This window comes from Salvelinus alpinus, chromosome 8 (genome assembly GCF_045679555.1).
Source record: "Salvelinus alpinus chromosome 8, SLU_Salpinus.1, whole genome shotgun sequence".
Classification (NCBI taxonomy): Eukaryota; Metazoa; Chordata; class Actinopteri; order Salmoniformes; family Salmonidae; genus Salvelinus; species Salvelinus alpinus.
Window position 1 is genome coordinate 52,970,551 of NC_092093.1, and position 27,786 is coordinate 52,998,336.

The following is a 27,786-nucleotide window of genomic DNA, read 5'->3' on the forward strand; positions in this document are numbered from 1 at the left end:
GGCAGAAATTATTAAATATTAAAGCATTAGACCTCTCACTAAAGGCATCAGTCATACAAAAGTTATACTTAAATCCAAACTGGTTCTCTAGTAAATTGGTACGAATGTCTCATCCTATGTTCAAGAAGGGCCTTATTCCCTTTATTCAGATTACACCTGCTCACTTTCGGTTGTTTGAAAAGGAAATAATCTCCAAAATATCCTTATTTTTTAAACAAGCCTTAGAAAGTTGGTTGCAATTTCAGTTTAATCCACCTGAAAGGACGGAACAAATAGTACAACAAATATTGTGGTTAAATTCAAATATAGTAATTGATAAAAAAACTGTATTTATCGAAGAAATTTTTAAAAAAGGTATAATTTTTGTGAATGATATCATAAATAGGACTGGTGGAGTTATGTCACACATGCAGCTAACACAGACATATGGAAATGTCTGCTCTACCCAAAATTACAACCAATTAATTGCAGCATTACCACAAAAATGGAAGAGGCAAGTAGAAGGGGAAAAAAGTAAGGAACTTGTATGTCGGCCCTGTATTAAAGAACATAAATGGTTAAAGAAAAGTGTGATAAATAAAAACATATACCAATTTCATTTAAGGACCAAAAAACTGACAGCTGTGCCATATAAATTGCAAAATAGTTGGGAAGAGATTTTCGATGTACCCATTCCATGGCACATGGTTTATGAATTGATACGCAAAACAACGCCGGATTCAAAACTACATTTTTCAATTTAAATTACTGTACAAAATTCTTGCAACTAATAGAATGTTATATATATGGGGTATACAATCTTCCCAGCTCTGCAGATTCTGTTGTGAGGAGGCAGAGTCATTAGATCATTTATTTTGGTATTGTCCATATGTAGCTCGTTTTTGGTCACAGGTCCAGGAATGGCTGAAGAATTGCAACATTTGCCTAGAACTAACGCTACAGATAGCAATACTGGGGGATTTGAAAAGCCATAGTCAATCAATCAATAATATAATAATTATTTTAGCAAAAATGTTTATTTTTAATTTACAATCTGTAGAAGCTATGAGAATAGGAAGGTTCAAATCTTTTGTGAAGCATCACAGCACAGTTGAAAAATATATGGCAAATAAAAATCCGAAATGGATGATGTTGGAAGATAGATGGGAAGGGTTGAGTGGAACTGAAGGGTGGGACTAATAACAAGATAAACAATGTAGGGCATACGGGATCTGTGAAATGTGTATAGGTGCGGAGCTTTTGTGAAATAGCACAGTTACAAGTGGAAATAAAATTGGATGGACAACAGAAATAGAGGAAGGACTAAGGACAAACAAGAGAGAACTATTATAAAGTAGACTGTGTCTGTAAAATAGGTATAAGATGTATAAATTGAAGGTAAAAGCAGAAGTGTTTATTAGTTTACTCCAATTGGGGGAGCGGTGGTAGGGTTGCGGGGAATAATAATAAAGGTATATTCTTTAAAAAAGTATGTATGTCTATATAGGTATGTGTATGTATATATGTGTATATGTATGCATGCGTGTATGGATATATATATTTACCCCAAAAAATATGGGGGATTGGAAATGATGCAGACAATTACATTGGAAGCAACATTCTTTCCGCAATATTAAGCTGATCCACCCCGAGAATAAAAAAATAATAATAATAATTAAAAAAAAGGTATCTTTACTTTTACTCAAGTAGTAGAGTTGGGTACTTTTCCCACAGCTGCTGTTATGCATGTGTGGCATATCAGTCGAAGTGAAAGGTGAAGTGAGGACATCCCTCCTTGGGAAATAGAACAAGTCTTGATGTGTGCTTCCATCTGGTGGTCAATGATAATCAGTGAGTTTGAGAAAAAACTTTGGCATATTATCATTTAACTTTTATGCAAAATATCAATATGTCCCATGTGTTAGTTAATTAGACGGTGAAATTAAGGGTGGCCTAACATTACATTTCCTCAGTGAAAATGCTTTATACTGTATGGGATAGTTTAGGACTCAGTCTTCAATAATGAGTTTGGGAGCCAACTACTGTATTTGAAACGGCCGTTTAATTCAACAGTATGTGCTAAATATCAAGCTATTTCATTTGTGAAGGAATACATTAATCCAGTGGGTGTGGCTTGATCAGGCCGTTTTCGAATATAATCCTTTGAAATCGAAAGTGGGAAACAGACGAGGAAATAGACGGGTCCAACGACGGACCTTTTACTTTAAAACAGTACGCACAACCGTTCGCTCAAAATGTCGAAATCGTCTGTAATGAAAATAAAAAGCGTGAACGCAGTAAAGGTAAGCACGAACTCATGCACATGTTGTTAATAAATGTTAGGCGTAAAAAAATTTTTTTACCTCATATGTTCCCCTTTAACTTTGCGCAAATGGTTTCATAAGAGCACCTTGGTTTCAACTGTTTTTCCTGCGACATGGCCTGCGAACAAAGATAAATTGTTCCATTTTGGTCTGTTACGCACAATTTGTTCGTTAAAATTGTAAAATCCTAGTCATTCTTCCAGACAAAAGCGAAAGCAAAAACCAACCTGGCTAAACGGTTTCACTGGGCCACGTTCAGCAGGATTGAACGTTCAGATATAAATAGTTCATGTAGACCTGTCTGACATGTAGAATACGGACTGACATTGTCTCGATTCATGGCATTTATATCTGCAACGTTCGAGAAAGTTTGGTAACTGAACATGGCCCAGGGGTGTATTCATTACGAACCAAACGGATCGAAACGGAGGGATCTACCTTAATGTGTCCAATAGAAATTCTCGTTTGCGTTTTCCGTTTGGTGTAAACGGTTTGTGGCAAATCAAAATCAGCGTAATGCTTACACTCTAGTTTTACGAGGTTGAGTGGGCGGTCCAGGTATAAACAAAATGCTTGGCAGTCCACTGGAACACAACCTTTGTATAGTTGTGTGTGTGTGTGAAGGCTCATTTACAATAGATTACACAATTATTACACAATTGATCCTAGTTTAACATTGACCCTGCTTGTGAGTTTAAGATGTTTTACAGTAAAAGTTTAGTAAACATATTTCCAAATGTTGCACCACTTACACACATCTTTTCATTCCCTTTGCCTGTAGGTGGAGAACTTCCACCAGTCTCTGTATCAACAGGTTAGTCATGTGTTTGCCTTATTGTGTTGAAAACAGATGTGTGCTGTTGTATTTACCATTTGAAATAGAAAAGGGGGCATGCTTTTCATGGACGAATGGCGGAGTTAGGACTTACCAAGTTCTGTTTTTTTTAGGCAGATGATCTGTTTTCCAACTACATCCCATTGAAGATTTCTCAGCTGGACAAGCTGCTGAAGGTAAGCCTCATTGATTAGTTCATGTGTCACGGTCTGTTCCTTCCTACGTTGTGAAATTGACCTTCCTTTCACCCTTCATATCTTCCTTCCACCTTCTACCTCTCTCTCCCTCCCTCCACCTCCCATCTATCTCTCCCTCCCTCCACCCTCTACCTCCCATCTATCTCTCCCTCCCTCCACCCTCTACCTCCCGTCCTCTCGTCCCTCCCTCCCTCCACCCTCTACCTTCCGTCCTCTCATCTATCTCCCTTCCTCCCATCTATCTCTCCCTCCCTCCACCCTCTACCTCCCGTCCTCTCGTCTCTCCCTCCCTCCCTCCCGCCACCCTCTACCTCCCGTCCTCTCGTCTCTCCCTCCCTCCACCCTCTACCTCCCGTCCTCTCGTCTCTCCCTCCCTCCCTCCACCCTCCACCTTCCGTCCTCTCATCTATCTCCCTTCCTCCCATCTATCTCTCCCTCCCTCCACCCTCTACCTCCCGTCCTCTCGTCTCTCCCTCCCGCCACCCTCTACCTCCCGTCCTCTCGTTTCTACCTCCCTTCCTCCCATCTATCTCTCCCTCCCTCCACCCTCTACCTCCCGTCCTCTCCCTCCCTCCCTCCCTCCACCCTCTACCTCCCGTCCTCTCGTCTCTCCCTCCCTCCACCCTCTACCTCCCGTCCTCTCGTCTCTCCCTCCCTCCCTCCCTCCACCCTCTACCTTCCGTCCTCTCATCTCTCTCCCTCCCTCCACCCTCTACCTCCCATCCTCTCGTCTCTCCCTCCCGCCACCCTCTACCTCCCGTCCTCTCGTCTCTCCCTCCCTCCACCCTCTACCTCCCGTCCTCTCGTCTCTCTCTCCCTCCCTCTACCTCCCGTCCTCTCGTCTCTCCCTCCCATGTCTCTTCCAGGAGGATGATCTCAACATCCCAGACCTGTCCACTCTCCAAGCCCCTCTGGACATCCCCATACCAGACCCTCCCACTGCGGAGGATGAGGTGACTATCATGCTCTTCTAACCAGATACATTGTGTAGCATCCCAAATGGCACCCTATTCACTATTTAGTGCACTATATAGGTAGTAGGGAATGCTGACCATATAGATCAACAGGATTTAATAACTTAACTGAATCCTCTTGGCTCCCTTGTGAGGATGTCCAACATCATGGCTCTCCACCTTACTCTCTTATGTGAAGAGGAGATCTCTGCTTTACTCAGTTCCTGTAGAGTGGGGCGTCTCCAGTTGGTTTTCGGCTACAGACTGACTGATGGCTATGACTACAGACTAACTGATGGCTATGACTACAGACTGACTGACTGATGTCTATGACTACAAACTGACGGCTACAGACTGACTGACGGCTATAGGTACAGACTGACTGACGGCTACAGACTGACTGACGGCTATAGGTACAGACTGGCTGACTGACGACTACAAACTGACTGACGGCTACAGACTGACTGGCTGACGGCTACAGACAGACTGACGGCTACAGCCTGACTGACTGACGACTACAGACTGACGACCACAGACTGACGGCTACAGACTGACTGACTGGCGGCTACAGTCTGACGGCTACAGTCTGACGGCTACAGACTGACTGGCTGACTGACGGCTACAGACTGACTGGCTAACTGACGGCTACAGACTGACTGACATCTATAGGTACAGACTGACTGATTTTTCTCCCTCCAGGAAATGGAGACTGACAAGAATGATGGCAAGAAGAAGAAGAAAGGTGAGAGTCAGAGTCATGGCTGTCAACGTGTGGCTGTTGTTCCCTAGCTTAACACCAACCATTTAAAATAGGCTGAGAAAATCATTCCAAGTAGTGTGTTGAATCAGCTGGTGTTATTCCTTTTTGTATCTTTCAGCTCCAAGCTGTGGCTTCATCAAAGGGAATGAGAAGATTGTGAAGCTGCTGGACAGAGTGAAACCAGAGATCCTAGCACTGAGAGAGACCATCATTACAGTAAGAATAACCAGAGATCCTATCACTGAGGGAGACCATCATTACAGTAAGAATAACCAGAGATACTATCACTGAGGGAGACCATCATTACAGTAAGAATAACCAGAGATACTATCACTGAGGGAGACCATCATTACAGTAAGAATAACCAGAGATACTATCACTGAGGGAGACCATCATTACAGTAAGAATAACCAGAGATACTATCACTGAGGGAGACCATCATTACAGTAAGAATAACCAGAGATCCTATCACTGAGGGAGACCATCATTACAGTAAGAATAACCAGAGATACTATCACTGAGGGAGACCATCATTACAGTAAGAATAACCAGAGATACTATCACTGAGGGAGACCATCATTACAGTAAGAATAACCAGAGATACTATCACTGAGGGAGACCATCATTACAGTAAGAATGACCAGAGATACTATCACTGAGAGGCCATCATTACAGTAAGAATACAATAGAAGAAACAGTGACATCTTGTGGTGAACTGAAAGAGATGTTGCTGAAGATGCACATGTTCTGTAGTCATTGGTGTCTGTGTCGTCTTAGGTGTCCTGCTGGATTCAGCATCTCATCCCCAAAATAGAGGATGGGAACGACTTTGGTGTTGCAATCCAGGTAAACGGTCAACACTTGTTCATCTTTAAAGTCAACTGGTCATTCCTGAAAAAGGGAACACTGCTACAGATGGAATTGTATTCTCCTAAGGCCTCATTTATAACCGTTGTGTAAATGTCACACTAAATATCTGAATGCGGAATTTTTGAAAATACCTCTACAAATATGGATTTTTGAAAAACTTGACTCTCGTCATACAGCGGCATGTTTCCTGCTATAAATCAGAGCCATCCTAAAACGGTGCGCGTGTGAACGAGCATTTTAATGCCGCCTGGAAAACGCCCTCCATTCCCCCTTTATGTTGACAATAACTCCCTTTATTCGCTGTATAATTTGGAACTATTGGAATTAGGCCACGACAGTTTCTAAAAGAAAGAGCAAATTTGATCAAATGTTTTGAGGTATTGGCAGAATGCTTTAATCTTTTGAAGTAACTTATGCGGTATTTGGCAAAGGACTGTGACAGTTTCTGAAAGAAAACAATGGCAAATTGTTGTGGACCTGTCAGCAGAACGTTTGAATTGAACAATGTTTTTGAAATCGACTTTCCCCCCCCAACCTAAATATGCTGGTCTGCCTGCGAATTCTGAAACATTGTATAGGCTAATCCCAAAAATTTAAAATAGAGTACTAGCATACGTACTTTAGTGTAAAAAAATAAATAAACTGTCTGATCACCTGTTAAATTCGACTGTGTATTATAAAAACTGTGCTGTCTATGGGATCGCATACAGCAACACTTTAAATACATAGCCTATCTATTTATTAGGCCCAATTAAATGCGATTCGCATGGTAATTTGTTGTACGGCTACTTTGCGAATATGAATATTTTCTGCTAGAAAACAAGTAATTTATTCTGCAATAGTTATTAAAAATAAAATAGGAAAAAATATTTATTTTATTATTTATTTATTTTACTTTATTTTAGATTCCCCTAATAAAATGCGTAGAATTCCACTCTTCTCACTAGCAAATGGCTGTAATGTTGTTTTAAGCATGGTCATCATATCCTCCATTTGCACATCCTTCCCTGCCTGCTTGCAATATAATACTTCATCCACAAAAAAAATGTAAGTTTGCGTGTAGGTAAAGGACATCCTCACGCCACGTTACGTTTAAAAAAAATAAAAATCGCAACATTTTGGGGAAAAACAGCTTGGTGCATGTTTTTGGGGGTAGATTTTGTACGTACGCAGCGTTTATAACTGAGGCTCATAGTGTTTCCTTGTGCCATATCCAGGAGAAAATCTTGGAGAGAATAGCTGCAGTGAAGACAAAAGTGGACGGCTTCCACACCAACATGAACAAGTAGGACACATTTTCATGCTTTCAAGTAACCTAGAGCTCTTGGAGGTCATTGTATATTTTGACAAAATAAATATTATACATGTGACCGTCACCATTGTTCCTTCAGGTACTTTTCAGAGAGGGGGGATGCAGTGGCCAAAGCCTCCAAGGCAACTCATGTGGTGAGAACATTTATAGACACTACCAAATTCTGTATTCAACTATGACCTGATGTCGTAACACATCCCTCCTTGTTCTCTTCCTTCCTCATCCTGATGTCGTAACACATCCCTCCTTGTTCTCTTCCTTCCTCATCCTGATGTCGTAACACATCCCTCCTTGTTCTCTTCCTTCCTCATCCTGATGTCGTAACACATCCCTCCTTGTTCTCTTCCTTCCTCATCCTGATGTCGTAACACATCCCTCCTTGTTCTCTTCCTTCCTCATCCTGATGTCGTAACACATCCCTCCTTGTTCTCTTCCTTCCTCATCCTGATGTCGTAACACATCCCTCCTTGTTCTCTTCCTTCCTCATCCTGATGTCGTAACACATCCCTCCTTGTTCTCTTCCTTCCTCATCCTGATGTCGTAACACATCCCTCCTTGTTCTCTTCCTTCCTCATCCTGATGTCGTAACACATCCCTCCTTGTTCTCTTCCTTCCTCATCCTGATGTCGTAACACATCCCTCCTTGTTCTCTTCCTTCCTCATCCTGATGTCGTAACACATCCCTCCTTGTTCTCTTCCTTCCTCATCCTGATGTCGTAACACATCCCTCCTTGTTCTCTTCCTTCCTCATCCTGATGTCGTAACACATCCCTCCTTGTTCTCTTCCTTCCTCATCCTGATGTCGTAACACATCCCTCCTTGTTCTCTTCCTTCCTCATCCTGATGTCGTAACACATCCCTCCTTGTTCTCTTCCTTCCTCATCCTGATGTCGTAACACATCCCTCCTTGTCCTCATCCTTCCTCATCCTGATGTCGTAACACATCCCTCCTTGTCCTCATCCTTCCTCATCCTGATGTCGTAACACATCCCTCCCTGTCCTCATCCTGATGTCGTAACACATCCCTCCTTGTTCTCTTCCTTCCTCATCCTGATGCCGTAACACATCCCTCCCTGTCCTCATCCTGATGTCGTAACACATCCCTCCTTGTTCTCTTCCTTCCTCATCCTGATGTCGTAACACATCCCTCCTTGTCCCCTTCCTTCCTCATCCCTCTGTTTTCTCTCCTCCTCCTTCTGGTTAAAATCAGATGGACTACCGCTCACTGGTCCATGAGAAGGATGAGGCTGTCTACTCTGACATCAGAGTCATCCTCCTGGACATCCGTGGCTTCTATGTGAGTGACTGATTTAATCTCAAATGGCACCCTAGTTCCTATTTAGTGCACTACTTTTGACCAGGGTCCTATGGGCTCAGGACAAAAGTAGGGCACTATATAGTGAAAAGGGTACCATTTGGGACAGGCAAGATACTGTCTTAAAGTTAAAGACACAAAAACGAACTTAAGAACAGGAAGCATAGAAATAGTGCATATAGAACAGATCTACAATTTTAGAATTTCTTTCAATGAGGACGACAGATCTATAACTCACATTTCTATGTGAATTTGGTCAGGTCGCCCCCTAAAAAAAAAAGGTACATATTGCAGCTTTAATAAGTCAATCTATAAGTAAACAAGTCAAGGTCACTCATAAATGAACGTTTGTCAGATGTTTTCAGACCTCAAAAGTAGACGCAACGTCAAGATGAAACCATTTCCCACAACGTCGGTTGTGCAGATCCAGCTATAGGCCTATAGGGGCGGCAGGTAGCCTAGTGGTTAGAGTGTAGGGGCGGCAGGTAGCCTAGTGGTTAGAGTGTAGAGGTGGCAGGTAGCCTAGTGGTTAGAGTGTAGGGACGGCAGGTAGCCTAGTGGTTAGAGTGTAGGGGCGGCAGGTAGCCTAGTGGTTAGAGTGTAGAGGTGGCAGGTAGCCTAGTGGTTAGAGTGTAGGGGAGGCAGGTAGCCTAGTGGTTAGAGTGTAGAGGCAGCAGGTAGCCTAGTGGTTAGAGTGTAGGGACGGCAGGTAGCCTAGTGGTTAGAGTGTAGAGGCGGCAGGTAGCCTAGTGGTTAGAGTGTAGGGGCGGCAGGTAGCCTAGTGGTTAGAGTGTAGAGGCGGCAGGTAGCCTAGTGGTTAGAGTGTAGGGGCGGCAGGTAGCCTAGTGGTTAGAGTGTAGAGGCGGCAGGTAGCCTAGTGGTTAGAGTGTAGGGGCGGCAGGTAGCCTAGTGGTTAGAGTGTAGGGGCGGCAGGTAGCCTAGTGGTTAGAGTGTGGGGGCGGCAGGTAGCCTAGTGGTTAGAGTGTGGGGGCGGCAGGTAGCCTAGTGGTTAGTGTGTAGAGGCGGCAGGTAGCCTAGTGGTTAGAGGAGGCAGGTAGCCTAGTGGTTAGAGTGTAGAGGCGGCAGGTAGCCTAGTGGTTAGAGCGTAGGGGCGGCAGGTAGCCTAGTGGTTAGAGCGTAGGGGCGGCAGGTAGCCTAGTGGTTAGAGCGTAGGGGCGGCAGGTAGCCTAGTGGTTAGAGCGTAGGGGCGGCAGGTAGCCTAGTGGTTAGAGTGTAGAGGCGGCAGGTAGCCTAGTGGTTAGTGTGTAGAGGCGGCAGGTAGCCTAGTGGTTAGAGTGTAGGGGCGGCAGGTAGCCTAGTGGTTAGAGTGTAGGGGCGGCAGGTAGCCTAGTGGTTAGAGTGTAGGGGCGGCAGGTAGCCTAGTGGTTAGTGTGTAGAGGCGGCAGGTAGCCTAGTGGTTAGAGCGTAGGGGCGGCAGGTAGCCTAGTGGTTAGAGCGTAGGGGCGGCAGGTAGCCTAGTGGTTAGAGTGTAGGGGCGGCAGGTAGCCTAGTGGTTAGAGTGTAGGGACGGCAGGTAGCCTAGTGGTTAGAGTGTAGGGGCGGCAGGTAGCCTTGTGGTTAGAGTGTAGGGGCGGCAGGTAGCCTAGTGGTTAGAGTGTAGAGGCGGCAGGTAGCCTAGTGGTTAGAGTGTAGAGGTGGCAGGTAGCCTAGTGGTTAGAGTGTTGGATTAGTAACCGAAAGGTTGCAAGATTGAATCCCTGAGCTGACAAGTTAAAAATCTGTCGTTCTGCCCCTGAACAAGGCAGTTAACCCGCTGTTCCCCGGTAGGCTGTCATAGTAAATAAGAATTTGTTTTTAACTGACTTGCCTAGTTAAATAAAAGGTTAAAAAAATAAAAACCCCAAATGAAAAGATAAAACACCAGTATACAAGACCACTCACTTCATCACTGTGTGTGTTGCAGGCGGAACTGTATGACATCATCAGCAAGAACCTGGAAAAAGTGACCAATCCGAAAGGAGAAGAGAAGCCCTCAATGTACTGAGATGCATGCGAGGAGGAAGGAGCCTGGTGCCAGATTTCGTTGTACTCTTTCCTACTCTATTGCTATTTGGCATGTTAGCACAAAACAGACCGGCTCCCAGGTGAAGGGATGAAGAGGAATGAGAGAATAGTGGGGTTGAATTCATTTCAACCATGTGATCTTTTCCAGGTGTATACTACAATACCAATCAAAACTGAATCAGTCCCGTTTGAACGTCAGCAACAAAGCTGTTTCTATTTGTACCATCAGCCCTTCTATTTGTACCATCAGCCCTTCTATTTGTACCATCAGCCCTTCTATTTGTACCATCAGCCACAGTGTCCAGATTAGCCAGTTGTTTTTTCATGCTAATAAACTCATCTTAATATTGAACACTGAACCTAGAGACTAAATGATGATTGCAACTCTGGAAGCAACAGCTGCACTACAGGCTGTAGATCACCTGCTGGGGTGTCGATGAACGGCGGTGATTTAACGTGTAGAATTGTCGGGAAATAAACAGAAAATGACGTCCGATGTTCTGTGGTGTGTAGAGATGGGACAGTCAACCCACTGCGCACGGCCGAAGTCCATGATGCTCTGTCTTGTCCTTTAGGAGCTACAAATTAACACTGGGGTTGTTTATTTTCAATCACTGTGATTTATTTATAACAAAAAAACAAAAAATAATACAGTTTCTCACCACTAAAGTAGAAATGGTTGACGTTACACATGTCAAAATTCCAACCAACTGTTGCTCTGTACACAAACCTTTATCAAGCCTTCATTAGGAAAAGAAAAACTTTTGTTACAATTATTTTCTTAAACTAAAACAAAGAACCAAAATAAAACATTATCACAAACTAAGGAAAGTTAGTACTGATAGGAAGGCAAGTATACATCCACAACATAAAACAATGTTTCAGCTAAATGTTGTTTTTATACTTCAGGCCCTTCACCTCCAGGTATGAGCTAGAAAAGAGAAGGATACAACAGAATGGGTAGTGACGATCAGCATACGACTGCTGCGTCAAGCATTTGACAATCTAGTAAAAGGTAAGAAAGCCTTGTCTGAGCAAGACTGGGCCCAGAGGGCAGGAGCCTATCTCCTGTTTCTGTAATGTAAGGCAGCTTGATATACAAGTACATCCTCTGGATAGGATGGTGGTCTGTCGCAAGGCACTCCATTTGACAAATCGAATAATAATCTATAGTATGTCATAATATGCTCACCATGGTGATGTTGTTACCGTTGAGCAGTATCTGATCCAGTTTGGTTATCCTCCTTCCCTCCGGTGTGATTTCACTAAAACAGAGGCATCAAGAGGAAAGATTCAACACCTGTCCTACACCAGGCAGCCCCTTACTACACAAGGTACCTCTGTAGAGCTGAACGAATTGGGACAGGTTGAAGCTGTATGGTAGTAGGCCACTGCTGTAGCGCCATCTTTACCTCCAATGGGTTTACTGGATTTATCAACATACTGCTCATAAGATGGCGCCGGAGAGGAAGGCAGACGTTTTACGTGTCCCCAAACTAGTGTTTTTTTAATTTGCAACTTATTTTGTACACAATGTTGCCGTTACCGTCTCTTATGACCGAAAATAACTTCCAGACATCAGGACTGAGATTACTGGCAGAATCCTTTTTTTCCTTTCACGAGTCTGACACGAAGGATATACTGCTTTCTCGGGAACAGGCCCAGATCCCCGCGATTTGCGTGAAGATGGTGGAGAAAAAAGGGGCCAAAGGGCGGGCTGCCTTCTGAGAATTCGTAGGCGATCGGAAAAACCACCACTTCCTTCCATTCTGCTAGCAAACGTGCATAAAATTGACGAGCTACGCAGAAGATAAACTACCAACAGGACATTAAACACTAACATCTTATGCTTCACGGAGTCGTGGCTAAATCATGACACTATCAACATACAGCTGGCTGGTTATACGCTGCACCGGCAGGATAGAACAGAGGCGTCTGGTAAGACAAGGGGCGGCGGACTATGTAACACTGAAACTTGCATGAGAGCACCAGCTGTTCCGGAAGACTGTGATTATGCTCTCCGCAGCCGATGTGAGTTAGACCTTTAAACAGGTCAACATTCACAAGGCCAGACGGATTACCAGGATGTGTACTCTAAGCATGTGCGAACCAACTGGCAAGTGTCTTCACTGACATTTTCAACCTCTCCCTGTCTGAGTCTGTAATACCAATATGTTTTAAGCAGACCACCATAGTGCCTGTGCCCAAGAACATTAAGGTAACCTGCCTAAATTACTACCGACCCGTAGCACTCACGTCTGTAGCCATGAAGTGCTTGGAAAGGCTGGACATGGCTCACATCAACACCATTATAAAAGAAACCCTAGACCCACTCCAATTTGCATACCGCCCCAACAGATCCACAGATGATGCCATCTCTATTGCACTCCACACTGCCCTTTCTCACCTGGACAAAAGGAACACCTATTTGAGAATGCTATTCATTGACTACAGCTCAGCGTTCAACACCATAGTGCCCTCAAAGCTCATCAATAAGCTAAGGACCCTGGGACTAAACACCTCTCTCTGCAACTGGATCCTGGACTTCCTGACGGGCCGCCCCCAGGTGGTAAGGGTAGGCAACAACACGTCCACGACGCTGATGCTCAACACAGGGGCCCCTCGGGTGCGTGCTCAGTTACACTCATGACTGCACGGCCAGGCACGACTCCAACACCATCATTCATTTTGCCGATGACACAACAGTGGTAGACCTGATCACCGACAACAACGAGACAGCCTATAGGGAGGAGGTCAGAGACCTGGCCATGTGGTGCCAGGACAACAACATCTCCCTCAACGTGATCAAGACAAAGGAGATGATTGTGGACTACAGGAAAAAGAGGACCGAGCACGCCCCCATTCTCATCAATGGGGCTGCAGTGGAGCAGGTTGAGAGTTCCTTGGTGTCCACATCACCAACAAACTAACATGATCCAAGCCCACCAAGACAGTCGTGAAGAGGGCACGACAAAACCTATTCCCTCTCAGGAAACTATAAAGATTTGGCCTGGGTCCTCAGATCCTCAAAATGTTCTACAGCTGCACCATCGAGAGCATCCTGACTGGTTGCATCACTGCCTGGTATGGCAACTGCTCGGCCTCCGAACGCAAGGCACTACAGAGGGTAGTGCAAACGGGCCATTCTTCCTGCCATTCAGGACCTCTATACCAGGCGGTGTCAGAGGAAGGACCTAAAAATTATCAAAGACTCCAGCCACCCTTTCAGTTCTCCACAAGTGCATAGGTGGGCTAGCTAGGGTTGTTTTCTAGACAGGCGCCCAAGAGAGCAATCCATATAGGCTATCGTTCACTACTTTTAATTAAAGCACTATGAGCCCTGGTCGAAAGTAGTGCACTATATTGGGAATAGAGCGCTATTTGGGACACACACTATGTATAAGCAGCTCTGTGATTCCACTCCATGTAAGTGAACTGTAATACTTGTGTACTTACAATTCTGTCACGTCCTCTAGCACCATGTCTGAAGTTGGGTGGGTGAAGGATAATCTGTACATTGACAAACTAAATGATTACAGTATGGAAAACATTTGAATTCAATAATGACTGGTTTTGTACAATGTACCATACTTCTGCAGCGGTAGCAAACCCTCCTCTTGGAGAGTGACTGGGGGTGAGGGCTTTTGCTCCAGCCCTATACAAACACACCCGTTTCAGCTAATCGAGGTCCGAATGAGCGACTGGTTAATACAAGCAGGTGCGTTGGTTAGATTAGGGCTGGAGAGCAAAATCCTACAGGAGCGTAGGTCTCCAAAAACCCTCACAAGGGTTTCCCACGGATGTACAATGAAGGATAAATAATGAGATGTTTCGTAGGACGTTTGTGTAAAGGATACTGACAAAATCGTCGAAACCCAACAAGGTGCCAACAATTTCTTTGTCGTTCTTCATGACGATATGGATTCTGGAACCTATACATTTGTCCACGAGCTCTGAAACAACACAAGAATACATGTTTAAATCACAGACTGACGATCAAGAGAACTACTGGGTGTACATGCTTTCTGCCAGGCTTCCAGCAACCTAACACACATCTTGATTCTGCTAGGTGTAATCATTGTCCAGACAGATGACCATGACTAATGTATTATTTGATTGAATCAAGTGGGCTAGTGATGGGCTGGAACAAAAGCCTGCACCTGGGACTGCAGGACCTGATTTGGAGAAGCCCAAACATTCCCGCGAGAGTTTGAATTTGGCTAATCTGGTTGGTTGCCTAGCTAGCTAGCGTTCGTCCAAAATGTAGTTAGCTAACTTAATTTGAAAATATATCAATGAAAGTCATAAGGCATGAATGTAATACAGAAAATTGCTGTAGTGGAAACATTTAGCTCATATCTGTGACATCCTGGCCGGCGGGTAAGGTTGGGCTACTTTTGCTACTTAGCTAGCTCAGCAATGCGGACATGCTACAACTACTAGTTTACATGACTCCTGCATTACATATCTGTAAATGGGTATATTTCAATACAACCCCGCATTGAGCGTTACCGACGTCCTTGTTATCTGTATAATTTGATACAAAATATGAAGAAAATCACACAAACCAAGTGGGAGCAACTGTGAAGGATTTGTAGCTGGAGTGGCTGCCATGTTTAGTTTGAAAAAAGGCGGAAGTAATCGATCGACCAATCAACCAAAATAATCAGACTAAAACAATCATACACTGATTTTTATTGTATCCAAGCACTGGGGTCGTTTTCATTATGACTATGGTCAATTAATATGTACAAGGAATTATACATTCACTGATTTGATGCAGCCCAAACAGAATGGGATTATTGATTCGGTGGATAAAAAACAATCATAAAAGAGTCATGCCCAAGCGGTGGCGCTTCATTTTGAGGGACGTCATCCCACTACTGGAACAGACGAGGCGGAAGAGAAAATCCCTTGGGTTGATTGTGTAACTGCGGACGTCGATTCAAGAAACACCAAGAGCAGCGCCCGTTCATTTCAACGCTGTTTACATTGGGTCTCTCAAAAGTGGAAAACAACACATAACTACCCAAATATCGGGGGCCATGGAGTTGAATGGCAAAGAGGAACTCAAAGGACCCGTGTTACATATCGTGGTAGTCGGATTTCACCACAAGAAAGGCTGTCAGGTACGTCAATCTCGTGAGGCATGCTAACTAGGTAGCCTGGGCAGTGGAGATCCATAAAGCACACTAGTGGCTGCCCATAGCGGCTGCCCAGGCAACTATTAGCAGAATAGAGTGGAGAGCTGCTCCGACTAGGAGGCTACACTATGCGTCAAGCAGAGCATTGGGTAATGGCTGGGGGTGTGAGTGAATGAACTATTTAGTTATTTGACTGACCAGCACCAGTAACAACAATCCAGACAGGGACCTTTGCTGTTGGGTTATTCCACGTAATTTCAACAAGCCATGTACTCACAATCTCAGATTGTTTTGAAATCGTTTCTGTAGTTAGAAATAGATAAGATGAGCATTCCTGACACATTATTTTATCTCTGAGAAGAATGTAACTGATTGATTGCACCCAAATTGGCCATTTGAATTTATAGGATTGATTTCATCTTCAATAAATATTGTACCTAACATCCGATTTGGGAACATAATTCTTCCTAACAACGAGGAAGACACGAGGAATCTAATAAAACGATCAATAGATCTCTTGTGTTTATGACATGGATCACATGTTTTTCCTTGTGGTTGGGCAGGTAGCCTTGTGGTTGGGCAGGTAGCCTTGTGGTTGGGCAGGTAGCCTTGTGGTTGGGCAGGTAGCCTTGTGGTTGGGCAGGTAACCTTGTGGTTGGGCAGGTAGCCTTGTGGTTGGGCAGGTAGCCTTGTGGTTGGGCAGGTAGCCTTGTGGTTGGGCAGGTAACCTTGTGGTTGGGCAGGTAGCCTTGTGGTTGGGCAGATAGCCTTGTGGTTGGGCAGGTAGCCTTGTGGTTGGGCAGGTAGCCTTGTGGTTGGGCAGGTAGCCTTGTGGTTGGGCAGGTAGCCTTGTGGTTGGGCAGGTAGCCTTGTGGTTGGGCAGGTAACCTTGTGGTTGGGCAGGTAACCTTGTGGTTGGGCAGGTAACCTTGTGGTTGGGCAGGTAGCCTTGTGGTTGGGCAGATAGCCTTGTGGTTGGGCAGGTAGCCTTTCGGTTGGGCAGGTAGCCTTGTGGTGGTTGGGCCAGTAACCGAATCCCCGAGGTGACAAGGTAAACATCTGTCGTTCTGCTGTTCCCCGGTAGGCTGTCATTGTAAATAAGAATTTGTTCGTAACTGATTTGCCCAGTTAAATAAATGTTGAATACATTTTTTTTTTTAAGCTAGACAGTTTGTTCTTAGGCTTAATTGTGTCCATGAAACGGCACCTTTGTGTGTGGTTTGTTCCATTTTAAAAAGGTCTGGATTAGTTATACCATTCCTGGTAATTGGTGAATACGCAAACCATTAGGCTACTGCAGTTCTAATGGCTTCAATGTCGTGGTCTCTAATGCTTTTCTATGGTATAAAAGTCCCACACACTGTATAGTGTTTTGCAATGGTAATAGTATTGTGTTGGGTTTACTGGTAAATGTCACTAATCACACTACATATGACTGCCATGCAATGGTTTATAAGTGTATTACTTGATTAGGGTTGTCACAACATTTCAGTCACTAGCCCATTTCTCCCATCGAGGTTTTCAACTCGTAAGAAAAGTCTTCATATGAGAATTGCACCATTTAAAGATGGCCCTTTTTCAGAGAGCTGCCACTCTTTGGACTATTCAAGGTGCGTTGGGTTGATGCATTGGGGTTTTTAAGAGAACAGGGAGGGGAAAAAACATCACTAGATTCACAGGGAGCACATTACAAAGGTTGAAGAAGCAATAATCCAAGCAGCAGCTTCCTACTACTTGTCAGACATAGATCTGATACTCTATACTGGTTGTTGGGATGTGATTGGTGTGTGGCGGGGGGGGGGGGGGGTCCTGTGGGTGGCTATTGATCATTTTATGGGTTTCCTCGTCTCATTGTTATGAAGAATTACCACCCAAATTGGATGTTAGGTACTATATTTATTAAAGATGATATGAATCCTATCAGTTTAAATGGCCAATGTGGGTGCACTCAATTAGCTTAAATCCTCTGAGATCATATTATATTTTAATGAAACAAATGTTTCACGAATGCTAATCTTATCTGTTTCTATCTACAGAAAAAACGGGGGGGGAAACGATTTCAGAACATTCTGAGCTGGTGGGTGTTGAAATCCTGTTTCTTGTGCTTTTTGAAATGGAATGACTCTGTTCTGTTCAACCCACAAGTGGTTGGCTGACGAGACACTACTGCCTGGTAGTCACTGATCACTTGTTTTATAAACCAGCACAGATGGGACAGGCCATTTGTTGGTGTACCAAGCATTATTATAAGTGCATGGTCATGCTATATTGTGAAGAACTACAGTCAATGTCAATTACTGAAATGTAATAATAATCAGTATTAATGTGCACTTTTCCCTGACATGAGATCTTATCTCCCCACGGCTAATTTCCTCGCTCTTGGCCAGAGGTTTTATTTCAACGTGCCGATGTTTGTACTGCTAGCCTATATCCCCTCAGTCCTGTGACTGTTATTAAAGAACGTATCATACGCAAATCCAAAATACATCTATACACACAGTCACTGCCTGCAATGTTGTTGTCACTGTGGTTTTGGTTTCAAGGATTAGCCACAAAGTTTAGTGAGTCATTTGACAAATGTTAAGGAGAGCTTGACAGACACGATGGACTACAAGGGCAGTGTTTACGCCTGGTAGTTAACCTACTGAAAGGTCGTGTGTGTGTGTGTTTGCATGCATGTAGAAAGAGTTAACCTGCTCATTCAGTCAGGAAATGAACAGGGACAAGATAATACCTCAAGTGTATTACAATAATAATTATCTACAGAGCTTCTGAAGAGAGTAGGGACTATCCCTTCTGAGGTACGCAATAAAGAATGAATGGGGAGATTCACCGCACATATGTTTTCAACAAACACAATTTGCCCAAAGGCCTTGTTGTATGTTCATGCACATGAGCCTTTATAAACGGCAGGCGCTAGGCTAGTTCCTGTTCTGCTTCTGCAACCACAGACTGGACAAATTATTATTCTTCAATTCAATTTGTATTAGGCTCTGTTAGTTTCTGTTCCTAGAACAGTTTCTAGGTTATTTCTAAGTACCCTTCCCGTCAGGAGCCATAGAGCCAGCAATCCATGCCAACATAGGTCTCTCCGATTATCTTGGCAATTCTCACATACAATTCTCACATTACATGCTTTTTACTTATGTATCACAAACAATTTTTTTTGTTGAAAATCATGATGATTTTAGTCCCTTTTTAGACCTGTACATGCCTCCTGTCAGACTCTATGATGTGTGAACCGTGACAACACCTTGGAGTCGTTATACTGTCAGACTCTATGATGTGTGAAGCGTACATGATACAGACAACACCTTGGAGTCGTTATACTCCTTATAGTGTGCTACAGATGTATGGAATATGTCTAGATTCTAAAATGCAATTTTTCACATTTTAAAGTACTTTTTTTGATTTAGTTAATTTTAAGACATTGTTTAAGACATTAACTAACTTAGTTTAGTTAATTTTAAGACATTGAGTGGAACATTATAGACTAATCTACAAGTACATTGAATGTCCAGAGTGGGTTCTGCTAATTCAGAAGGTATGATACATATTATGAGCACCACCAACACAGTGAATAGGAAAATGGATTCAAAGGGAACTCCCTCTGCTGGGGATTTGCTGAATGTGCAATCGTGGAGGAGAGCAGCACCAATCAAAAGTTTGGACACACCTACTCAATGTTTTTTATTTATTTTTACTATTTTCTACATTGTAGAATAATAGTGAAGACATCAAAACTATGAAATAACACATATGGAATCATGTAGTAACCAAAACAAGTGTCAAACAAATAAAAATATATTTGATATTCTTCAAAGTTAACACCCTTTATCTTGATGACAGCTTTGCATAGTCTTGGCATTCTCTCAACCAGCTTCATGAGGTATTCACCTGGAATGCATTTCAATTAACAGGTGTGCCTTGTTAAATTGTGGAATTTCTTTCCTTAATGCATTTGAGCCAATCAGTTGTGTTGTGACAAGGTAGGGGTGGTATATAGAAGATAGCCCTATTATGTAAAAAACCAAGTCCATATTTTGGCAAGAACAGCTCAAAGGGGACTAAGCACTCACCCCTGAGGTGAGCCGTTTGCTGATGTGGGGTGGTCTGTGGGTGGCTTAGGACCTTTTTCTTTGGATTCCTTACGTCTGTCATTGGTAGGATGATGTTTGGATGTTAGGTACTATAATATATTTATATATATATATTATGTGAATCCTGTAAATTAAAAGAGGCTATTTGGGTGCAATTTCAACAAAATAATATTGCGGGAATGCTAATCTTTTATATTTTTCTAACTGAGGAACTAGTTCAGAACAATCTGAAATGGTGGATCTGTGGTTTGCTGAAATGACATGGAACGACCCAGTTTCTATTACTGCAATGTGTTCTCCCATATCTGGCCTGCATGCCAAATAAGCACCCTATTCCCCATGTAGTCCTTAGCCTTGGTCAAAAGTAGTGCGCTATATAGGGGATGGGGTGCCAATTGGGACACTCAGTTATGTTATTACCTTTACTGAACCGCAAAAATATAGTTTGTTCTAGCCTACAGTTTTCACAAATCAATCTTGCACAGCAGCAATGGAATTTATGTAGCTAATGTTGCCTGACAGTACAGCACATCGTTCGTTAACAATTATTTACTATTTGCCAAGGTTATGGCTGTTTGACTTTTCTTCTCCGGAGACAGGCTTCTTGTTTAACTAGATTGTGAACAGCTGAGTTCATTACAGGACCTTGAACATGTTCAGTACTTTATCCAGAGGCTTCTGTGACTCATAGTCATATGATGATCAGACCATTGTGAATAGCCCTCTTCATCTGGGCTGCTGTTATGCATGTTGTCCTGACTGTGCACTCCCTCGTGTTGTCCTGACTCTACACTCCCGCATGTTGTCCTGACTCTACACTCCCGCGTGTTGTCCTGACTCTACACTCCCGCGTGTTGTCCTGACTCTACACTCCCTCGTGTTGTCCTGACTCTACACTCCCTCGTGTTGTCCTGACTCTACACTCCCTTGTGTTGTCCTGACTCTACACTCCCGCGTGTTGTCCTGACTCTACACTCCCGCGTGTTGTCCTGACTCTACACTCCCGCGTGTTGTCCTGACTCTGCACTCCCGCGTGTTGTCCTGACTCTGCACTCCCGCGTGTTGTCCTGACTCTGCACTCCCGCGTGTTGTCCGGACTCTGCACTCCCGCGTGTTGTCCGGACTCTGCACTCCCGCGTGTTGTCCGGACTCTGCACTCCCGCGTGTTGTCCGGACTCTGCACTCCCGCGTGTTGTCCGGACTCTGCACTCCCGCGTGTTGTCCGGACTCTGCACTCCCGCGTGTTGTCCGGACTCTGCACTCCCGCGTGTTGTCCGGACTCTGCACTCCCGCGTGTTGTCCTGACTCTGCACTCCCGCGTGTTGTCCTGACTCTACACTCCCGCGTGTTGTCCTGACTCTACACTCCCGCGTGTTGTCCTGACTCTGCACTCCCGCGTGTTGTCCTGACTATGCACTCCCGCGTGTTGTCCTGACTATGCACTCCCGCGTCTTGTCCTGACTCTGCACTCCCGCGTCTTGTCCTGACTCTGCACTCCCGCGTCTTGTCCTGACTCTGCACTCCCGCGTGTTGTCCTGACTCTGCACTCCCGCGTGTTGTCCTGACTCTGCACTTCCGCGTGTTGTCCTGACTCTGCACTCCCGCGTGTTGTCCTGACTCTGCACTCCCGCGTGTTGTCCTGACTCTGCACTCCCGCGTGTTGTCCTGACTCTGCACTCCCTCGTGTTGTCCTGACTCTGCACTCCCTCGTGTTGTCCTGACTCTGCACTCCCTCGTGTTGTCCTGACTCTGCACTCCCTCGTGTTGTCCTGACTCTGCACTCCCTCGTGTTGTCTTGACTCTGCACTCCCTCGTGTTGTCTTGACTCTGCACTCCCTCGTGTTGTCTTCACTCTGCACTCCCGCGTGTTGTCCTGACTGTGCACTCCCGCGTGTTGTCCTGACTGTGCACTCCCGCGTGTTGTCCTGACTGTGCACTCCCGCGTGTTGTCCTGACTGTGCACTCCCGCGTGTTGTCCTGACTGTGCACTCCCGCGTGTTGTCCTGACTGTGCACTCCCGCGTGTTGTCCTGACTGTGCACTCCCGCGTGTTGTCCTGACTGTGCACTCCCGCGTGTTGTCCTGACTGTGCACTCCCGCGTGTTGTCTTGACTCTACACTCCCTCGTGGTTTCTGGGTGCTGGTTTCTAGGGACTGGTTTCTGGGTGCTGGTTTCTAGGTGCTGGTTTCTGGGTGCTGGTTTCTAGGGGCTGGTTTCTAGGGGCTGGTTTCTAGGGGCTGGTTTCTGGGTGCTGGTTTCTAGGTGCTGGTTTCTGGGTGCTGGTTTCTGGGTGCTGGTTTCTAGGGACTGGTTTCTAGGGACTGGTTTCTAGGGACTGGTTTCTAGGTGCTGGTTTCTAGGTGCTGGTTTCTATGGACTGGTTTCTATGGACTGGTTTCTGGGTGCTGGTTTCTATGGACTGGTTTGTAGGTGCTGGTTTCTATGGTCTGGTTTGTAGGTGCTGGTTTCTATGGACTGGTTTCTGGGTGTTGGTTTCTATGGACAGGTTTCTAGGTGCTGGTTTCTATGGACTGGTTTCTAGGTGCTGGTTTCTATGGACTGGTTTCTAGGTGCTGGTTTTTATGGACTGGTTTCTGGGTGCTGGTTTCTAGGTGCTGGTTTCTAGGTGCTGGTTTCTATGGACTGGTTTCTGGGTGCTGGTTTCTAGGGGCTGGTTTCTAAGGAGTGGTTTCTAGGGGCTGGTTTCTATGGACCGGTTTGTAGGTGCTGGTTTCTAGGGACTGGTTTCTAGGTGCTGGTTTCTATGGACTGGTTTCTAGGTGCTGTTTTCTGGGTGCTGGTTTCTAGGTGCTGGTTTCTATGGACTGGTTTCTATGGACTGGTTTGTAGGTGCTGGTTTCTATGGACTGGTTTGTAGGTGCTGGTTTCTATGGACTGGTTTGTAGGTGCTGGTTTCTATGGACTGGTTTGTAGGTGCTGGTTTCTATGGACTGGTTTCTAGGTGCTGGTTTCTATGGACTGGTTTCTAGGTGCTGGTTTCTATGGACTGGTTTGTAGGTGCTGGTTTCTATTGACTGGTTTGTAGGTGCTGACATCTGCAGTGTTTTCTCTCTCTTCCTCAGGTGGAATACTCCTACCCTCCCCTCATCCCTGAGGAGGGCCATGACAGCAACAACCTGCCTGAGGAGTGGAAGTACCTGCCTTTCCTTGCCCTGCCTGACGGAGCACACAACTACCAAGAAGGTAAATAACACCCTGACCTTTACCCTGACCCTTAACCCTGCCTGACGGAGCACACAACTACCAAGAAGGTACATAAAACCCTGACCCCTGACCCTAACCTTTACATAAAAACCAAATGGCACACTTACTTTTATAGTGCACTACCTTTTGACCAGGGCCCATAGGGTGCAATTTGGGACACAACCAGATACTTCCTATTTTTTTCTTTCCCCATCATTCCATCTTTCCATCGCTCCTACCTGTGTTACTACACCGCTCCTGACAGTTTAATAATGAGTCTACTGTCACATTTAGCCCCGCCGTCTTCACCCCGTTTGAGACTCTGTTATCACGTCTCAGACACCTTACCTGCTAAAATAAGGGTCAAATAAATCTGCTGATGATGAGTCATCATTACCTCTGTGGGAAAAAATGAACAGCTTCGTCATCATGTTTGGCTTAGCCTAACTGGGCTACTGCAGTGCTCATGTTAGTATGTGAAATCAGCAGGAATTAATGTTGGAAAGGAGAGTTTTTAAAGCTAGTTAGGTCATATAGACTAGCTGTGGTGCAGCGTGTGACTGTTGTTCTGCTGGGTAGTGTTGCCTTGAGGCACTCCATCTTGGCAAGCCTCCTTCTGTTGTTCATGATGTCACTGAGGCCCGACGGGCCGGGCCGTTAGCTAGTTAGCAGTCACTCATCATGTGATCTGATTTTCCTTTTGGTCTGCTACTGACCTGGTCCTGTTGATAAGCAGTACAGTGGGAGAGAATGGACTCGATTCACAGTAATATTATGCAACACATCCATTTCTTTCAAGTGGATATGTAACGGTTAGCCCTAGTAAGATGCGAAAGCTGAACAATATTATAGATATGAAGTCTGTGTTATACATATGGCCTACATCTGTATTAGTAAAAATGATTAGTTTAACTACACTCCGGTATGTGTAGAACCAGATTTGAAATAATCTCTGTACTGTACAAGTCCTCACCTATTCCATGTTTTACACTGTAGGCCCTGTAGTGTCGTCTGTGAGTGATTCACTGGCTGCTTGTTGGCCGGGTGCATGAACCTCACTCACGCTGTACATTTTCATTAGGGATTAGTGATTCACTGCAGTGCAGTCGGGCTATAGAAGCAACGACAACATGAGACAGACTCATACATGGGATGGCACAGTTCATGGGAGTAGAGCAGTGCATCGTGCTGCTGAGGAGAGGAAGCTAGTAGACTACAGCTGTGGCTCTTCATATGTCCTTGGCTGTGCTGTTGCTCTGGTCCAGGGTGTTACGTGCTGCTTGCTGACGCTAAAGGCTCAGGGTCAGCAAGCCGCGAGTAACGCCCGGGACCAGAGCTAGCTGTACTGGGCCGTCTAGTCTGTCTGCCCCGACCTGTCTCTGGCCTTGTTGCTGACGGAGACGGGTCCTTGGTTGTAGTCACGGAGACGGGTCCTTGGTTGTAGTCACGGAGACGGGTCCTTGGTTGTAGTCACGGAGACGGGTCCTTGGTTGCAGTCACGGAGACGGGTCCTTGGTTGCAGTCACGGAGACGTGTCCTTGGTTGCAGTCACGGAGACGGGTCGTTGGTTGCAGTCACGGAGACGGGTCGTTGGTTGCAGTCACGGAGACGGGTCGTTGGTTGCAGTCACGGAGACGGGTCGTTGGTTGCAGTCACGGAGACGTGTCGTTGGTTGCAGTCACGGAGACGTGTCGTTGGTTGCAGTCACGGAGACGGGTCCTTGGTTGCAGTCACGGAGACGTGTCCTTGGTTGCAGTCACGGAGACGTGTCCTTGGTTGCAGTCACGGAGACGGGTCCTTGGTTGCAGTCACGGAGACGGGTCCTTGGTTGCAGTCACGGAGACGGGTCCTTGGTTGCAGTCACGGAGACGGGTCGTTGGTTGCAGTCACGGAGACGGGTCGTTGGTTGCAGTCACGGAGACGTGTCGTTGGTTGCAGTCACGGAGACGTGTCGTTGGTTGCAGTCACGGAGACGGGTCCTTGGTTGCAGTCACGGAGACGTGTCGTTGGTTGCAGTCACGGAGACGGGTCCTTGGTTGCAGTCACGGAGACGGGTCCTTGGTTGCAGTCTGTTTCCCTGACTGTAGCTCTGAGAGGGAGGATGCCTTAGCAACATTAGAAAAACCACTCCGTCTCTTACCGTCGTCATGGCCACTGGCCTCCTGATCCAAGTCCAAACCCCAGATTCTCTGATCTAATTGAATGACACGTCCATAGATCCTCGTATACATCCACATGATCCATTACAGATGTAGTCTAGTGGACGCCTTTCTAATGTTATCATCTTCCCCCTCTGTTGTTGTTGTTGTAATTCGTACCAAAACATCCTGACTCCTGGATCACACCGACAGCGTCATTGCGGAAGCCTTATGTAACTGTAATAACTGTCAAATGTTTGGAATCACGTGCTCCTTCCTCCATCCCATCAGTTTATTGAGGATGTGATTTTCAAACATTTGACAGTTATTATTTACAGGTCCGTAAGGCTAACGATGTTTTGGTGCTGATTACAACAACAGAGGGAAGATAACAAGTTATTTTCAGAGTCATCTTTAGTCGCTACAAACAACAGATGCTCACTGAGTCATCTTTAGTCGCTACTAATGTGTAATTCATTTGCTAGTGCTGAAATTGCTGTTGACGTTTTTTGTTTGTTTGGCTAATTAACTAAGGACCATGTTACAACAGATCTCAGATCAGAGAGAGATGTTGCTTAGCTACATTTTTTACGTTTGAGTCATTTAGCAGACTCTTATCTGGAGCGACTTACAGGCAGTGCATTCATCAACGTTTAGTAGGGAAAACAACCACATGTTATTGCAGGTAGACCGTTCTTGGAAAATGGCAGCCAATGATGTGATTTTGTTGTTTTTGTTTTCTCAGACACCGTGTTCTTCCACCTCCCTCCTCTCGCTGGGGCAGATATGAAGTGTGTGTACGGCGTCTCCTGCTATCGCCAAATAGAAGCTAAGGTTGGTTCCCCCTCATGTCTCTACTCTGGTCAACAGAGTAGAGTCTCTACCAGCTGGTCAACAGAGTAGAGTCTCTACCAGCTGGTCAACAGAGTAGAGTCTCTACCAGCTGGTCAACAGAGTAGAGTCTCTACCAGCTGGTCAACAGAGTAGAGTCTCTACCAGCTGGTCAACAGAGTAGAGTCTCTACCAGCTGGTCAACAGAGTAGAGTCTCTACCAGCTGGTCAACAGAGTAGAGTCTCTACCAGCTGGTCAACAGAGTAGAGTCTCTACCAGCTGGTCAACAGAGTAGAGTCTCTACCAGCTGGTCAACAGAGTAGAGTCTCTACCAGCTGGTCAACAGAGTAGAGTCTCTACCAGCTGGTCAACAGAGTAGAGTCTCTACCAGCTGGTCAACAGAGGACCACTGTACTACAGAGTAGAGTCTATACCAGCTGGTCAACAGAGTAGAGTCTCTACCAGCTGGTCAACAGAGGACCACTGTACTATAGAGTAGAGTCTATACCAGCTGGTCAACAGAGTAGAGTCTATACCAGCTGGTCAGCAGAGGACCACTGTACTATAGAGTAGAGTCTCTACCAGCTGGTCAACAGAGTAGAGTCTATACCAGCTGGTCAACAGAGTAGAGTCTATACCAGCTGGTCAGCAGAGGACCACTGTACTACAGAGTAGAGTCTCTACCAGCTGGTCAACAGAGTAGAGTCTCTACCAGCTGGTCAACAGAGTAGAGTCTCTACCAGCTGGTCAACAGAGTAGAGTCTCTACCAGCTGGACCACTGTACTACAGAGTAGAGTCTATACTCATTTCTCTGTGGTTCTGTTTCCTGACTGTTTCCTGACTGTTTCCTGACTGTTTCCTGACTGTTTCCTGGCTGTTTCCTGACTGTTTCCTGACGTGTCATTAGGTCATTAGACATCAAAGTGTTTTGTTGTTTTTGTTTTTCAGTCCCTGAAGGTCCGACTGGCTGATGTCACCAGGGAGACGGTCCAGAAGAGTGTGTGTGTTCTCAGTCAAGTGGTGAGAGTGTGTGTGTGTGTGTGTGTGTGTGTGTGTGTGTGTGTGTGTGTGTGTGTGTGTGTGTGTGTGTGTGTGTGTGTGTGTGTGTGTGTGTGTGTGTGTGTGTGTGTGTGTGTGTGTGTGTGTGTGTGTGTGTGTGTGTGTGTGTGTGTGTGTGTGTGTGTGTGTGTGTGTGTGTGTGTGTCCTCAGTCGAAGTGGTGAGTGTGTGTGTGTCCTCAGTCGAGTGGTGAGTGTCCTGATGTGACAAGGAGGGAGAGAAGGGTGGGGATCGCTCTATGGAAAGTCACACTATGACCCCTGGGTCAGTGGACAGCCTCCTCTCTGTCCATACACCCCCGACCCTCTATGACCCCCGACCCTCTATGACCCCTGGGTCAGTGGACAGCCTCCTCTCTGTCCATACACCCCCGACCCTCTATGACCCCCGACCCTCTATGACCCCTGGGTCAGTGGACAGCCTCCTCTCTGTCCATACACCCCCGACCCTCTATGACCCCCGACCCTCTATGACCCCTGGGTCAGTGGACAGCCTCCTCTCTGTCCGTACACCCCGACCCTCTATGACCCCCGACCCTCTATGACCCCTGGGTCAGTGGACAGCCTCTTCTCTGTCCGTACACCCCGGCCCTCTATGACCCCCGACCCCTGGATCAGTGGACAGCCTCCTCTCTGTCCGTACACCCCCGACCCTCTATGACCCCTGGGTCAGTGGACAGCCTCCTCTCTGTCCGTACACCCCGACCCTCTATGACCCCCGACCCTCTATGACCCCTGGG

The 27,786-nt window shown here is 45.6% G+C and overlaps 3 protein-coding genes across 4 annotated transcripts in view; 2 read left to right on the forward strand and 1 right to left on the reverse strand.

The window, feature by feature from the left end:
* Window positions 1-2,129: 2,129 nt before the first annotated feature.
* Window positions 2,130-10,929, forward strand: LOC139583268 (proteasome activator complex subunit 2-like). The gene is made up of 11 exons (XM_071414151.1): window positions 2,130-2,282; window positions 3,085-3,117; window positions 3,252-3,314; window positions 4,202-4,288; window positions 4,988-5,030; window positions 5,167-5,264; window positions 5,826-5,894; window positions 7,136-7,203; window positions 7,310-7,364; window positions 8,441-8,527; window positions 10,470-10,929. The coding sequence occupies exons 1-11, from the start codon at window positions 2,235-2,237 to the stop codon at window positions 10,548-10,550; spliced, it is 732 nt and encodes a 243-aa protein (XP_071270252.1). The 5' UTR covers window positions 2,130-2,234; the 3' UTR covers window positions 10,551-10,929.
* A 241-nt stretch (window positions 10,930-11,170) lies between these two features.
* LOC139583270 (U6 snRNA-associated Sm-like protein LSm5) lies at window positions 11,171-15,256 on the reverse strand. Its single transcript, XM_071414152.1, has 5 exons — window positions 15,139-15,256; window positions 14,428-14,523; window positions 14,027-14,054; window positions 11,763-11,835; window positions 11,171-11,501 (listed from the first exon to the last, which is right to left on the reverse strand). Exons 1-5 carry the CDS (start codon window positions 15,182-15,184, stop codon window positions 11,469-11,471), a joined length of 276 nt encoding a protein of 91 aa, XP_071270253.1. The 5' UTR covers window positions 15,185-15,256; the 3' UTR covers window positions 11,171-11,468.
* Window positions 15,257-15,386: 130 nt separating this feature from the next.
* Window positions 15,387-27,786, forward strand: part of LOC139583267 (late secretory pathway protein AVL9 homolog) — a 42,633-nt gene continuing 30,233 nt past the window's right edge. For both annotated transcript variants that reach the window (XM_071414149.1, XM_071414150.1), the window contains exons 1-4: window positions 15,387-15,699; window positions 22,898-23,018; window positions 25,902-25,990; window positions 26,938-27,009. In XM_071414149.1, the coding sequence (XP_071270250.1) occupies window positions 15,616-15,699; window positions 22,898-23,018; window positions 25,902-25,990; window positions 26,938-27,009 (366 nt within the window). In that variant the 5' untranslated portion in view covers window positions 15,387-15,615. The remainder of the gene's footprint in view (window positions 15,700-22,897; window positions 23,019-25,901; window positions 25,991-26,937; window positions 27,010-27,786) is intronic.

Excerpts from the sequence above, each read along its gene's own strand:
- LOC139583268 (XM_071414151.1), top strand. The coding sequence starts at position 2,235 with ATGTCGAAATCGTCTGTAATGAAAATAAAAAGCGTGAACGCAGTAAAG. Across the intron at positions 5,031-5,166 it reads TGGCAAGAAGAAGAAGAAAG|CTCCAAGCTGTGGCTTCATC; the intron begins GTGAGAGTCAGA and ends TGTATCTTTCAG. Across the intron at positions 8,528-10,469 it reads TGGACATCCGTGGCTTCTAT|GCGGAACTGTATGACATCAT; the intron begins GTGAGTGACTGA and ends TGTGTGTTGCAG.
- LOC139583270 (XM_071414152.1), bottom strand. The coding sequence starts at position 15,184 with ATGGCAGCCACTCCAGCTACAAATCCTTCACAGTTGCTCCCACTTG. Across the intron at positions 14,524-15,138 it reads TTCACAGTTGCTCCCACTTG|AGCTCGTGGACAAATGTATA; the intron begins GTTTGTGTGATT and ends GTGTTGTTTCAG. Across the intron at positions 14,055-14,427 it reads GGGTTTCGACGATTTTGTCA|ACATGGTGCTAGAGGACGTG; the intron begins GTATCCTTTACA and ends ACCCAACTTCAG.